This window comes from Poecilia reticulata, chromosome 9 (genome assembly GCF_904066995.2).
Source record: "Poecilia reticulata chromosome 9, P_reticulata-male-v2, whole genome shotgun sequence".
Lineage (NCBI taxonomy): Eukaryota > Metazoa > Chordata > Actinopteri > Cyprinodontiformes > Poeciliidae > Poecilia > Poecilia reticulata.
The window spans coordinates 34,999,606-35,014,359 of record NC_088838.1 but is presented as its reverse complement, the minus strand read 5'-3'; the positions used below and the strand labels follow the sequence as shown (position 1 = coordinate 35,014,359).

Here is a 14,754-nt window from a genome sequence, read left to right as displayed (position 1 = left end):
GCAGGAAAATGATGGAATAAATCCAGATTTCACATTTAAAGCCGATCAGATTTAATCCCTGACTTCCTGTTTGTCTGGGATCAAACATGGCGGCTTCTCCTGCTGGAGGACTTCCTGCTGAGTCGCTGCTCGTGTCATTATTTGCAGTCACTTTTTTATGAATGCAGTGGAACCTTTTTATCATTAAAAACACAAAACATTGACATTAAACAAAACATTTAATTTCTAGCCTCTATTTATTCACCAATTGTTTTTACATAAAATCAATGAAAATACTATCAATGATTACAACCATAATCATGGTTGTAATCATTGGTTCCGTTTGCAGAAGGCAAACAGAACCAAGTTATAAAATATACTTTATACTGACTGTCTTAGCATTAGCTTTAGCCACCACTGCCTGCTCTACACAAGCTGAACACTAGATGGCAGCATTTGGCACATTTTAAATTCTTATTTCTACATGATCTGTCGGATCAGAACCGAAAGTCCAAACTGGACGTGTCGCCCTCTATCGGCAGCAGAGCGAAGTCCAGACAAACCACAGCAGGCCTGTTGTAACGTACAGTATTTATACTTTATTTACAAATAACTGAGTCCCCGCGGTTTAATGACAGCTGAAGAAGAATCACAACAATTTCATATAAATAAAAGAATCATGAGAAGCTGGATGGAGGCGCTAGCAGACAGAAAATCAAAAACAGAGAAGAAGAAATGTGCAGCTCATGATGCAGCCAGAGCGCGGCGGTCGATGTGCGCCCCCTGCTGGCGGGACGAGGTTAGTGTAGTCATGTCATGCTTCTCTGTTTTCCTTTGGTGAGCGAAGCTTTAAGGCGGCAGAACCAACAGAACCTTTCCAGAAACCTTCCGACTCTTTGGTCCCGACAAACTTCACAAACTTAAAGTGCTGAGAAGGAAGAAGGAAGTTCATGATGATGAGGAGGAGGATGAAGATGATCTCATTGTTCTGCTGATGGACTGAGGAAGAGGAGGATGAGGAGGAAGCTGCGTTATAAAAACATGGAGCCGAGCGTCCACCAATCAGCAGAGAGTTCCCTGGATACGCACTGCTGGACCCGAGAGGTACCAGAACCAGCTCAGAACCGGGTCAAAATGGAGCGATGGATCAGAACCGAACCGGTTCCTGATGGGAAACTGGGTCCGATTTTAATCTGAAATCGGTCAGAAAAGCTGCACCAGGTCAAAGGTCAGATTCCCATCTGGAAGTGAGACGCACTTTAAAGATCGATCTGGTTTTTATTTCTAGGATTTTGCAGTAATTTCATCGGATCAGATAAAGTCCGGTTAGCCGCAGAACTTTCAGAACCAGGACGACGAGATTTTATTTTTAAATTGGAGAAACATCTGGAGTCGGCAAACCCGGGTCGAGACCAGAACCAAAAGAAACCCGGAACCGGTCGGGAAATCCAGAATTTGTGGTTCTAAAGGTCATGAACTGGATTCTGGACCGACCTGGATCCATATGGTTCTGAGTGTTGGGTTCTGGACGGCCCGGTTTGGGACCCGGTTCTATTTTCCTGGTGGGTTCCTGGAATCTGACAGACTCAACCTGATGTTTGTGGACTGATCTGACCCGGACAGGACCGGATGTGGACCGGTACCGGTCCTGACCGGGTCTCAGGATTTTAAGAGGAGAACCTTCTGGGTTCAGCTGGAGTCCTTAGTGACCCGGCTGTGGTTCTGATTGGATCCTAGTCTTTTGTTCTGAGAGGGGTTCGGGTTCTGACCGGGTCCGGACTCGGAGCTGGACTGGTTCTGGTACCAGAGGAGGATCAGAGACATGATTTAGTGAAGCTGATTGGATCAGTGATTTGGGTTCTGATGGAACCGGTTGTGTGGCGGTTCCGGTCAGGTCGGGTCAGGTCCGGTACCGGTCCGGTTCTGAGGCTAGCAGCTGCAGCCCTCCTTGGCCGGCTGGCTGTCGGCGTTGAGCCGGCCGCCCTGCGGCGCCGACGGCTTGTGCTGGACGCCGGACTCGGCCGCGTTCAGGTCCAAACTGCCGTCCTGGATGTTCTGGTAGATCTTCTTGGCCGCCTCCAGGAACGCCTCCTCCACGTTCTCTCCTCTGGGGAACAGAACCAGAACCAGAACCAGGAGTGAAGCAGCATTTCTCACACTAACAGAACCGGAGGCGGTCCGACTCTTACGTCTTGGCGCTGGCTTCCAGGAACAGCAGACCTGAACCAACAGGAAGCAGAGAGATCGGATCAGAACCACTTCCTGTCTGACAGATAAGCCCCGCCCCCTTGGCCCCGCCCCCTCACCATTCTCCTCGGCGAACTGCTTGGCCTCTTCGTACGTCACGTCCCTCTGAGCCTCCAGGTCCGCCTTGTTCCCGATCAGGATGATCACCTGGAAACGGAGAAACAATCAGTCAAACAGCACCGCCAGGTGGAGACCAGCGGGATTACAGCACCGCCTGGTGGAGACCAGCGGGATTACAGCACCGCCTGGTGGAGAACAGCTGAGTTACAGCACCGCCTGGTGGAGACCAGCGGGATTACAGCACCGCCTGGTGGAGACCAGCGGGATTACAGCACCGCCTGGTGGAGACCAGCGGGATTACAGCACCGCCTGGTGGAGACCAGCGGGATTACAGCACCGCCTGGTGGAGACCAGCGGGATTACAGCGCTGATTGGCGGACAACCGCTGAGTTACAGCGCCACCTGGTGGCTAAAAGCTGAGTTACAGCAAAAGCATCATTCTCATTTCCATCCCTGGTTCTGGTCGGATCCAGGTCAGAGGTCAGAGGTCTCACCGTGTTCGGGTTGGTCAGGTTCCGGGCGTCCGTCAACCAGCTGCTCAGGTGGTTGTAGGTACTTCTCCTGAAAAACAGCAGCAGAAGAAGAAGTTATTCAGCCTCCACTAGAAACAAAAAAATTCATCTGCAGCAACAAATTAATGTGAAATTAATTACACAGAAAAAAATTATATAAAAAAAATACTAATAATAATAAACAAAATTCTAAATGAAAGATTGTTTTTAAAAACAGGTTTTTAAAAATCTAAAATTGATCAATATGATTAAACTAAAACTGTTAAAAAAATCTATAAAATGGAATCAAAACAGGAAAAATTACATATTGACATTTTTCATAAGGCATCAAATCTGTAGTAAAAGCAAAATTATGAAAATAAACAAAACTGATATTAACTGGAAAAATAACAATTACAGGAAAACTTACAAAAAACATTTAAATAAAATAAAAAGATAAGTTATGAAACACAAATAAAGAAACTAAATATACATTTAAAGAAGCTTAAATTTGTTTTTAAATAGAATGTAATAATAATTAAAAAAAACAATAAGAGGAGCAGATTTAAAATGAATAAATATAATAAAATTATGTTTATTTATAACATTTTATTTACAGAAATGAACTAAAATCATCTGGACAGAAATTAAGAAAATTATTTTCTGTAAATTTGCTTCACATTTTAACATCTTTGCCAAGAAAAGATAGAAATTGTTGCTCAGTAATGACTGAGTTTATGAATTATGATAAAGAAGAACTGCAGATGTGAATGAATCATAATAATTGAAGTATGAGTGTGATAACCACCTGGTGATGTCATAGACCATGAGGGCCCCCGCCGCCCCCCGGTAGTAGGACCTGGTGACGGCCCTGAAACGCTCCTGACCCGCCGTGTCCCAGATCTGCAGCTTCACCTTCTGACCGTGGACCTCCATGATCCTCGTCCCAAACTCCACGCCGATGGTGTGAGGACAGTCGGCCATGACTGAACACACACACACACAGAGGGTTCTGATCCGGTCCAACCAGAACCGGATCAGAACCGGCTCACAGCTCGATAAGGAGACCATCACTCACATTTCTTCTCTGTGAACTGATGAAGCAAACATGACTTCCCGACGCCCATATCTCCTGAAACACACAAACGCATCAGGACACAGGTTAAAGGTGAGCTGAATGCAGCACGGCGGTGGAGGTGTGGTGATGTGGGCTTGTTCCAGTCAGAGGACATGGAGTGGACCCGGTTCGGTTCGGTTCGGACTCACCGATGATGATGTACTTGAAGATGTAGGAGTAGTTGTAGGGAGCGGCTGTCATGGTGACTCTGTGGACGAGACAAACAGGGACACAGTGAGACCCAGACCGGTTCCGATGGTCCGAACCGGGCCCGCGAAGCCTGACAGAACCCTAACTGGAGCCGGAGGCAGTCAGGCTGGACCCAGAATCCGGTTCCGAGTCGGTCCATCGTGCTTAGCAGAAGTATCAAAGCCGATCAGCTGACTTCCCTCTCCGAGCTAACCGGCTAACAGCTAACAGCAGCAGGCCACTTTTTTCCCAAACTACAGCGGGAATGACCCAGCTACAGCCCGGCAGCCCGTCCGGAACCAGAACCTGTAGCTTTACCTTCAGTGCGGCGGTCTGGTCCTGCTGGAAACTGGTTGAACTGCTGGGTAGCTGCTGGTTGAAGCTGTTAACCGCTGATCCGTCAGGAAACCTGCTTCACTTCCGCTTCTTCTTCTTCTTCTTCTGGTTTCACCGCAGATTCCATCCTAACAGTTATACTACCGCCACCTGCTGGGGGCGTTTAGCTTCTACAATGGGGAAAAAGGTGAAAGGCGCGTAGAGAACCTGGAAAAAGGTATAATTCACACATCCGCGTATTTTTTTAATTTTAAAGGTTTTAATGTAATGTATTAGTTTATTTATAGCAGACCAACAAAAATAAGAATATAGAGATATTTTTCAAAAATAAATATTTTATGGATTGTTTACAAATCTAATTATCTTCTTATGAAAAAATAATTTAGATTTTGGTCTGGACTTTGATTATGCCACTCTGACCTGATCTAATCCATCCCATAATATCTCTAACTGGATGTTCTGCTGTCCTGTAATCTTAGGTTGATGACAGGTTTTCTTCCAGGATTGCTATTGATTCAGATTTTAAAAACTCCAGATTCCCACAGAATGATGCTGCCACCACCATGTCTCATAGCAGGTTGACTTCAACCCCCCATTTGGTCTCAGTCCTTCTGGAAAACACATAAAGGTTTCACTTTGAAACATTTGGAGAAAAAAGGCGTCTTTGTTTGCATTAATCACTTCAAGAACGAGTGACATGAATTCAATGTGCTGATATGGCATCTTGGCTGTTGTTTTGTTAGCAATAGCATCGTGCCTTTTGCTAAGCTGAGCACTGTGTGCTAGCTGGTAGATAACTTAAGGACATTACCATACTACGTGTTTTTATTAGTATTGTTACATAAAGAGTTTGGCATCACTTGATTCAAATGCATTCGTTCGCTAACGTTCTTGGTGCTAGAGTTAGCTAACTCACTAACCCTGCTGAGGCCTTGTTTACTGGAGGTGTTTGTTCAGGCTGTGGCTCCAGCAGGTAAAGCTGAATGGACGAGTCTACCGTTGTTGACATCTGGCTCTGAGATGGTAAGAGGTGGTATCATGCTGTGGGCTGTCTGATGCAGTATTGACACAGAGCCTTCAACATCATCTCTTCATGAGATGTTCATCCAGTTTTCACCAAGACAATGAACCACATTCCAGAGGTTAGGCTGAGGAAGAAGAGGAGGAGGAGGGAACAGCTGCTGGACTGTCGCTGAAGGAGAAGCTAAGGACCAGAAGTTGGACCCGGTGCTGTTGGACACTTTAAGACAAGAATTAGATGAACAACATCTGGAAGCTTTCCTGGTTTTGGAAGCACAGCCACAGAAAGTGGCTTCTAACTTTTAACTGCTGGGAGACGGAAAGAAACCACCGCAGACTGGGAACAACTAAGACTGGGGACAGGGAACGCGTCTGAGTCTAAAATACAGAGAGGGACGTGAACGTCTCAAAGGAAGCTGAGAGGACAGGAGAGGAGGTAAAGACGGACAGATATGAAGCAAAATCAGAATCAAAGGTTATTTGTTTTTCACTCTGACCATCACATAGAGAGACGGACGATCCCCCCTCCTTTGTGTGTTCAGGTCTCAGAGGGGCAGGACTGGGCTGTGAGGGGCAGGACAGGGCTGGGAGGGGCAGGACAGGGCTGTGAGGGGCAGGACTGGGCTGTGAGGGGCAGGACTGGGCTGTGAGGGGCAGGACTGGGCTGTCAGATCTCGGTGCGTCCCACAGAGCCAACAGAGGGAGTCCAGGGAGGAGGAAACCTGACGTCTGTTTTTCTTCCAGCGGAGATGAGACTGAAGATGAGCGGCTGCTGAAACGACAGACATGGACAAACAGAAAGGTACTGAGGTTGTTTCTATTCTATTCTATTCTATTCTATTCTATTCTATTCTATTCTATTCTATTCTATTCTATTCTATTCTCTGTTTCTCTGACAGACTGAATCTAACTCCAGATAACAGAGCAGCTCAGTTAAAACAGCCGTTTGTCTTCACATATATAGAATATTTTAAGTAGATTTTAAAGAATTATGTAATATTTATTTACTTTATTTGTGTTTCTAAATCAAATTTAACAAGCAATTAATAAAAAAACTCTCAAAAGTTTTAATTATTCTGTTAAATATTGATCCAAAGTTTGCTGCAGGTCAGCTTCTCTTCCTCTTCCATAACAACCTGTTGTCATTTAGTCTCTACTTCCATCCATTTCTCTCAGCAAAAATGATCCTTAAAAGATCCAAATCACTCGTATAATTTAGCTTAATTTAATGTTTATTGAGATATTTATATTGTACATTGTTGTGGTTCTGATTCCTGATTGAAGTTATGAAAAAAGACGTTAATCTGGCTGGAGGAGATGGAGTCATGTCACCACATCAGATTATAGAAAACAACCTAAAATTATCAACAAAAATCTGATGGAAGACATTCTGCAGGCGACGATGAAGACAATAAAACCACTGATGAAGAAAAGGTGAATGATCTGCACCATCCTGCAGCTATAATGTAGTTTTTAGTGTTTTTATCGACTTTTCAATGTGCATCAGTAACGATTTCTGATTAAATAAAATAATTCACAGCATCGTTTATCAAATTATCAAGATATTTCCTCATGTAGAATATCTGCAGCTTATTGTGAACTATTAAATCCTTATTATCAAAGTGTACAAACTGATACAATCCGTACCAAATATCCCATAAGAGTCGATATAAAAACACTGAAACTGCAAGAGGAAGAAACGATGGAGTCAAAATGTAGTTGTCTTTATTTTTATGAAAATGTGATGCAGGGTTTTAATGTTTCAAACACTATGAAAACATGTTTTTACTACTTTAATGATAAAAATAGAAACTAAAGCAAACATAAACTCAGAGAAACATAAATATCTTTGTAAGAATCTGATGAGGCTTGTTCGTCAAGTTGAATCATTTGAAAATATCAACCTGTAATCAGATGTGAAACATACTTTATATCAATCCACATTTCTCTTTTTAAAAATGTTTTTTATTGGTCTCATGTAATGTTATAATCTAAATGTGTTGTTTTTATGAACTGTAAGCAGAAAATCATCATAATCACGAAAACAAGTCAGTATTTGACTTTTTTAATTAACTGAAATAAATGGACTTTTCAATAATATTCTAATTTATTGAATATGACTTTTTAGTCAATGCAAATATTTTCTAATTTGTGTTAAAAATGACAGATACGACATGTTTGACTGTTAAGATGAAGTATTTAAAAAAATGTCTTTATAAACAGTTCAAGCTTTTACATGCAAAGGGTTTGAGATCAGCAGCTGATTTAATTAACTTTTTCAGGCATTTTTTGAGGATTTTTCTTCTGACAGTTTAAATAATCTATTTAAATTTTTTATTTTATTTGTCTTTTCTGAACTGAACCAGAACAGATACATTTCTTCTTTGTTACTTTTAAAAAGTCACTTTAAAAATGTTGTAATATTTAAGCTAAAGACCTTTAAAGTTATGTTTATCTTCATGGATTAAATTTTAAAACCTCTGCTGCTGTTTGCACCTGATTTAAAAAAAACAGCAAAGCTGTAAACTCATTTAGCTTCCAATAGAAACAGCAGAATGACTCTCTGAATGAAGAACCGGTTTGGTTTCTCATCAGCGGAATGGAAACAGCGACATGTATTTTGTGCAGCTGCAGGTGTTTGCCTATAGGGGGCAGTGTTTCAGCCCATCCTCCTGCTGCTGTGAAGTCTTTATCACGCTGCTGGTATGTTAACAATCGGAAACACCCCTGCTTGCTCCTCCATCCTCCTCCTCCTTCCTGCTCTTCATCATCATGTCTTCCTCCCGCGGCGTCTCCGGGGATGCGGCTAATAGGCCGTTTAGATCCATCAGATTTCCGGGTGTTTGTGTCTTCAAGGTATCCAAACCAACAGTTATTCCCATATTAAGAGCTAACCCAGCCCACTGAGACATCAGGAGAGCAAACGGAAACTAAATGCTGAGGGACATTGAGAAGATAAGCTGCTGGTGTCTCCTGGAAGCAGCTCAGAAACATGAATGGAGCGTTTTCTCTCCAGCAGATGAAAGAGAGTGGCTCCCTCCCTGCTGCACACATGTTTGTACTTCTCTACATCTGAGGTCCCAAAATCACACGATTCCGTCTAAACAAACATGAATCAATGTCTTTCTAACACAAAAAGACAACTCCGAGCCCCTAAGTACCTCTTTGAAGGTTTGATCAGCACAAAACGTCCCCATAATTTGCTGTGTCCCCATAAGGGATATAAATACACAAGTCCCCACAAACACAGCTGGACAGACACACAACATGTTTGGGGGTTTTGCAGGAATCACATCTTCTGACTAATTTCAGGGTTTGGTTCTCATGGCAGCGCTGCTGAAACTACTTTTTCTAAAAGCTGCGACCGAAGCCGATTACAGGAGCAGCTGAGGCCCGTTTCTCTCTGCTTTGATTTCAGGCTTCAGGCCACAAATAAACACAGAAACGATCAGAAAACAACTGACAAGACTGACCAGTTGGGAGCCAATCTGCTAACTGGGGAAGATGTGGCTAAAGCCGGGGAGAGCGGGCTCTGGAAGACCGGACCCGGACACATCTGGCTGAATCTGATGTGTCCGGGCTGCAGACCAGCAGCCATTGTTTTTGGACATGTCCCGTGTTTCTGGACGTCTCCAGTGTTTTTGGACGTCTCCAGTGTTTTTGGACATGTCCAGCCGTCCTCGTGTTGTTGCTGCAGAGCTGTGGGTGTGTGAGGTATGTGCAGCTCGGTGTTTAAAGCAGCAGCGGCCTGATAAGCAGCGCTGTGAAACGGCAGAGGAGTTAATCAACATTTAACCTCCGTCTCCCACGCCGCCGCCTGAATGGACGCAGTCTGTCCCCATGAATGGACTCCAGGACAGGCCTCCATTGTTCAGGACGGCTCTGTCTACATGTCCGCCTCACAAGCGGCTCTGAGATCGGCCCAGTCGGCCGCTTTGACACTCATTTGCCTCAATGAAGCTCAGATAGAACCAGAAAGTAAGGGTTCTACCAGAACCGGAACCGGAACCAGAACCTGAACCAGAACCGGAACCAGAACCGGACCTTGTTGAGGCCACAGCTGGTCTAAACCTCTAAGCCAGCTGAATACAGACATGGGACTGATTCAGGCTGGGAGTGCAGGCATCACATGAATACAGTTTATTTTTTATGTGACAGTGAAATTTACTCCAAAGAAAGTCTGAAAAGTGTGGAGCGCATCTGTGTTCAACTTTGAAACATTCAGTTTTGTTCTCTGATCATATTTACTATCTCTCCTAAAGAACTTATGGAAAACTTATGGACTTCTTCTGGCTTCTTCTTGTCAGTCTAATGAATACTGCCGCCACTGGCTGCAGGTGGTACTGCAGATGTCCAAACTGATGGATAGTTTAGGTTGTTTGTTTCTCCCTGGAAAATAATTCATGAGGCTTATCTGCATCACAGCAAATGTTTTTCTCATGATTTTCCCCCCAAAAGGCCACAAATTCCTCAGATTCCTGTAAAAGGCAGGAAGGGAAGGAGGATGAGACGGAGGGGAAGCATTTCGCTCAGCAAACACTAAAACTGGTTTAGTCTCATTTATTCTGAGGTTAAACCGTCACCAGGTTTAGTTTACAGGATCAAAGCCAGAAACGGATAAAATCACATTAAAGTATCACATTCTGTCAAGCTGAGTCTCTCCTGTAGAATCGATGCAACAGACATGAACCCGTAAAAACAAGATTTCAGCAACAGTGAAAACATCAAACATTAATTTGATGTTAATCAGAATAAATTAAACTGATGAATCCAGACCCCATGTAGCTTGTTTCTGATAATTCCATCCATCCATCCATCCATTTTCTTGCACCCTTTTTCCCTCAGTGGGGTCGGGAGGGGTGCTGGTGCCCATCTCCAGCTAACGTTCCAGGCGAGAGGCGGGGTCACCCTGGACAGGTCGCCAGTCTGTCGCAGGGCAACACAGAGACACACAGGACACACAACCATGCACACACACACACACCTAGGGGCAATTTGGAGAGGCCAATTAACCTGACAGTCATGTTTTTGGACTGTGGGAGGAAACCGGAGTACCCGGAGAAAACCCACGCATGCACAGGGAGAACATGCAAACTCCATGCAGAAAGACCCCAGGCCGGGAATCGAACCCAGAACCTTCTTGCTGCAAGGCAACAGCTCTACCAACTGCGCCACTGTGCAGCCCCGTTTCTGATAATTATATGTCAAAAATACATTTATGTTCTGAATCAATAATTATTGTGGATCTAAACATTTCTACGCTCTGAAACTTTTAATCTTTCATCTTTTATTACATCTGACATGTTTTTCAAAAACTCTAGTTTTATCTGACAGATTATCTTATGGAGCTGCTTGGAGACTAAATTAAACATTTATGCTACAAATGAACAAGTAAAGTATTAAAAGGTGTCACTGTGTTGATAGCCATCAAAATCATTAAGTTTATTTGTAAAGCATATTTCAGCAAGGGCAAAAAACAACAACATGAGATTACAGCGGTGAAAATAAAAAGAAGGAATCAAAAGTTTCAATACAAGCTAAATTTAATTTTAGTTTATTTCCAGTTATTATTGAGGCCCTAAATGAGTTTGAAGCTGAAGGAGAATTTCTTCCAGTTTGTCTCTGATTTGAGTTTTAATGATTATTTATCTGGTTCTGAAACTTTATCAACCGAGCAGCTCAAACATCAGGCGGGGTTAAACATTAGCAGTGTGTTTGCTCTGATCCGCTACACGATGGGAGAAACTTTCCTGCTTTTTATCCGGTTTTCCACGCCGAGCGTCAAACCAGAGGAAAACAAGCCGAGGAGTTTTAATCTGAACGACCGGCAGCTTGAAGCTCACAGAGATCAAATGATTCATCTGTGATTATTAATAACCGTCATTGATTCCCGCTGATGTTTAGAGTCAGAGCTGCTTATGGAGCTGAATCTGGTTGATGATGCAAAGCTGCTGGAATGATGGAAACAGTTAAACATTAAGGAAGGAGAGAAAACAGACAGAGACTCTGTTTCAGAGCCAAGATAAGGACCGGCTCTGATCAAACATGACTCACTGCAACTCAGGCAACCGTTGCCTCTCTGTCAGGCAACCGTTGCCTCTCTGTCAGGCAACCGTTGCCTCTCTGTCAGGCAACCATTACCTCTCCATCCCTCTCAGGCAACCGTTGCCTCTCTGTCCCTCTCAGGCAACCGTTGCCTCTCTGTCCCTCTCAGGCAACCGTTGCCTCTCAGTCCCTCTCAGGCAACCGTTGCCTCTCCATCCCTCTCAGGCAACCGTTGCCTCTCTGTCCCTCTCAGGCAACCGTTGCCTCTCCGTCCCTCTCAGGCAACCGTTGCCTCTCCATCGCTCTCAGGCAACCGTTGCCTCTCCATCCCTCTCAGGCAACCGTTGCCTCTCCATCGCTCTCAGGCAACCGTTGCCTCTCCATCCCTCTCAGGCAACCGTTGCCTCTCCGTCCCTCTCAGGCAACCGTTGCCTCTCCATCCCTCTCAGGCAACCGTTGCCTCTCAGTCCCTCTCAGGCAACCGTTGCCTCTCCATCCCTCTCAGGCAACCGTTGCCTCTCCATCCCTCTCAGGCAACCGTTGCCTCTCCATCCCTCTCAGGCAACCGTTGCCTCTCCATCCCTCTCAGGCAACCGTTGCCTCTCCATCCCTCTCAGGCAACCGTTGCCTCTCCATCCCTCTCAGGCAACCGTTGCCTCTCCATCCCTCTCAGGCAACCGTTGCCTCTCCATCCCTCTCAGGCAACCGTTGCCTCTCCATCCCTCTCAGGCAACCGTTGCCTCTCCATCCCTCTCAGGCAACCGTTGCCTCTCCATCCCTCTCAGGCAACCGTTGCCTCTCCATCCCTCTCAGGCAACCGTTGCCTCTCTGTCCCTCTCAGGCAACCGTTGCCTCTCCATCCCTCTCAGGCAACCGTTGCCTCTCTGTCCCTCTCAGGCAACCGTTGCCTCTCCGTCCCTCTCAGGCAACCGTTGCCTCTCCGTCCCTCTCAGGCAACCGTTGCCTCTCCGTCCCTCTCAGGCAACCGTTGCCTCAGCTGTAGACTGGAGAGAGGCAGAGGCAACGTCTGAGCTGCTGGATGTCTGAACTTCTCTCAGTGGCTCCAAACATGGCGGCAACGAGGGAAACAGACTAGAGACTGACTCGTTCATCTGGCTGATGAATGACTCGTTCAGCTGTCTGAGGAATGACTCGTTCATCTGGCTGATGAATGACTCGTTCAGCTGGCTGATGAATGACTCGCTTATTACCTGGCTTGTTCACTAACTGACTCAGTAACTGCTGAAGGACTGACTCGTTCGTTAACTCGCCCACTGCTCCTCTCTCTCCCTGCTGTGTTCAGTTCTGGCGAAGCTGATCTGGGATCTGCAGACGTTCCTGTCGGTTCTCGACTCGGAGAACCTGAGCTACATCGCTCAGGCGCAGAAGAAGTCGATCTCAGAGCTGCTGTCCAAACTGCAGACGCCCGACGCTCCAGGTAGCGGCCTGCTGACCACTTCCTGGTTCACCTGGTTCCACTTCCTGTTTGGTCCAAAGAAACGCAGCAGACGGAGAGAAACAGGCTGCAGATGAAACACGTTCACAGATTCATCTGAGCTTCTAGGAAATATTAGCTTCTTAATGTGTGAAGCTGATTAACAGTTGACTGGTTTCCTGTGTCTGCAGTGGAAGATGCTGAGTACATGGTGATGAGCTGCCCCTCATCGTCGCTAGGCAACGAGCTGGACGACTCACCTGGGACAGGTACGCCGCGGCGCCGCCTTCCTTCTCCCACCTCAGATCCGACGTTTGCTCCATGTTTGGTTGTTTCCAGATGCAGTTTGGTCGTCTGAGCTGATCTCACATCAGGACCCGTCGGACTGGATGAAGAGCGGGGTGAGCAAACGTCACTGGGCAAACTGGGCAAACTGGGCAAACTGGGCAAACTGGTTTCACCTCCAGGGTTGTGAAAAAACTGATTTAGAGGAAAAGAATCCAAAGAAAAACTGAAAAGTCTCCAGAAATCCTGCAGTGGCAGTTTAGAGAACCTCGACAAAACCTCCTGTTTCCCATCATACGGTTACCATGGCAACACAGGAGCATCGTTAATCAGCGGTAAGGAAAAGGGTCATCATCCCATCACGGCAGGTCAGACTCTAACCAAACCTCCTCGCTCCCCGACCTCAGAGGGGAGCTCAAAGGAAAACTGGGCGGAGGGAAGAAAGTTTGTTTTTAGACGGGATCCAGCGCCTGTGATGTGGGTCAGTAATGACAGACCGGGGCCTCCGGGGGCTTGGCAGGAGACGGCGGGGGGAGCGGGTGTGTGTGAGGGAGGCACAGGAAGCCCTCTGTTTACACGGGAGGCCGCCGCGCCGCGCTCCCATTGGCTGACGGACCAGCAGGGGGACGAAGCGGCTGCTGATGGCGGCAGATTAGCATCTGGTCTACGTGATGGACAGAAAACACACACACACACACACACACACACACACACACACACACACACGATAAGATCAAAATCCCAGCACAACGTTCACAGAGCCTCACAAAAGTATTCACACCCAGTAACTTTAGATTTACTGGGATTTTATCTGGTGGATAAAATCAAAGTAGCTATAAAACCGACGAGCATCAGTTTAATTTTGACATCATAATTTACATGTTTTATAAAGTCTTTAAATATTATATTTAGGTTCATGTCGTATCTTTTAATTTTGTTGCTGAATGTTTCTTGTTTTAATTAAAGTTTTTGGGGAAAAAGCACAACAGTCCACTTCAAAATAAGAGCCTGAATATAAACTATTTGAATAATTTTTATGAATTGACGATGAAAACTTCAGCACAGATGTTGAACTTTATTCAACTGAAAGTTTTCTTATAGCAAAGTACATTAGCGCTCTCCATGTGGAAGCTAAGTGCTAAATGTTAGCGAAATGAGCTGTAAGAAGAATTAGCTCCGCTATCAGCGGATTAGCGGACGTGTGCTCAGCATATGAATGACTGTCTGCAGGGCCCCACCGTCCCTCCTCATCCTCCAGGCGGGCTTGGCGGTGACGATGAAGAGGACACGTACGAGGAAGCAGAACCTTACGTAGCGTCAGAAACCACCGCGTCCAACACAGGTACCGCACACAGCAGAGGAGCCTCGGCGGGCCTAAAGCCACTGAACAGGAACCTGTTCCTTCCTCCAGAGAGGGCGGAGTCAGAGAGCAGTCACTACGAGTCGTACGGTGAGGAAGAGGATGATGAGGATGAAGGAGGCGGCCTTGTGAAGGACAGAGCTCACTACATCCAGTGGAGCAGCTCCCAGATCAGCCTGCGGCCCACGCC

At 45.7% G+C, this 14,754-nt stretch overlaps 2 protein-coding genes across 9 annotated transcripts in view; one reads left to right on the top strand and one right to left on the bottom strand.

Moving 5' to 3' along the window:
• Positions 1-555: 555 nt before the first annotated feature.
• Positions 556-4,552, bottom strand: LOC103470772 (ras-related protein Rab-14-like). Its single transcript, XM_008419435.3, has 8 exons — positions 4,402-4,552; positions 4,044-4,102; positions 3,856-3,909; positions 3,586-3,763; positions 2,781-2,847; positions 2,286-2,373; positions 2,169-2,199; positions 556-2,086 (listed from the first exon to the last, which is right to left on the bottom strand). The coding sequence occupies exons 2-8, from the start codon at positions 4,093-4,095 to the stop codon at positions 1,909-1,911; spliced, it is 648 nt and encodes a 215-aa protein (XP_008417657.1). The 5' UTR covers positions 4,096-4,102; positions 4,402-4,552; the 3' UTR covers positions 556-1,908.
• Positions 4,553-4,931: 379 nt separating this feature from the next.
• LOC103470773 (actin filament-associated protein 1-like 2) overlaps positions 4,932-14,754 on the top strand; it is an 18,029-nt gene continuing 8,206 nt past the window's right edge. For 4 of the 8 annotated variants that reach the window (XM_081611033.1, XM_081611031.1, XM_081611032.1 and 1 more), the window contains exons 1-5: positions 4,932-6,241; positions 12,788-12,922; positions 13,111-13,188; positions 13,259-13,320; positions 14,435-14,754. The exon at positions 14,435-14,754 is cut by the window's right edge and continues 91 nt beyond it. In XM_081611033.1, coding sequence (XP_081467159.1) covers positions 6,226-6,241; positions 12,788-12,922; positions 13,111-13,188; positions 13,259-13,320; positions 14,435-14,754 — 611 coding nt within the window. In that variant the 5' untranslated portion in view covers positions 4,932-6,225. The remainder of the gene's footprint in view (positions 6,242-12,787; positions 12,923-13,110; positions 13,189-13,258; positions 13,321-14,434) is intronic. The other 4 variants (XM_081611037.1, XM_081611036.1, XM_081611035.1 and 1 more) reach the window with 3 other exon arrangements.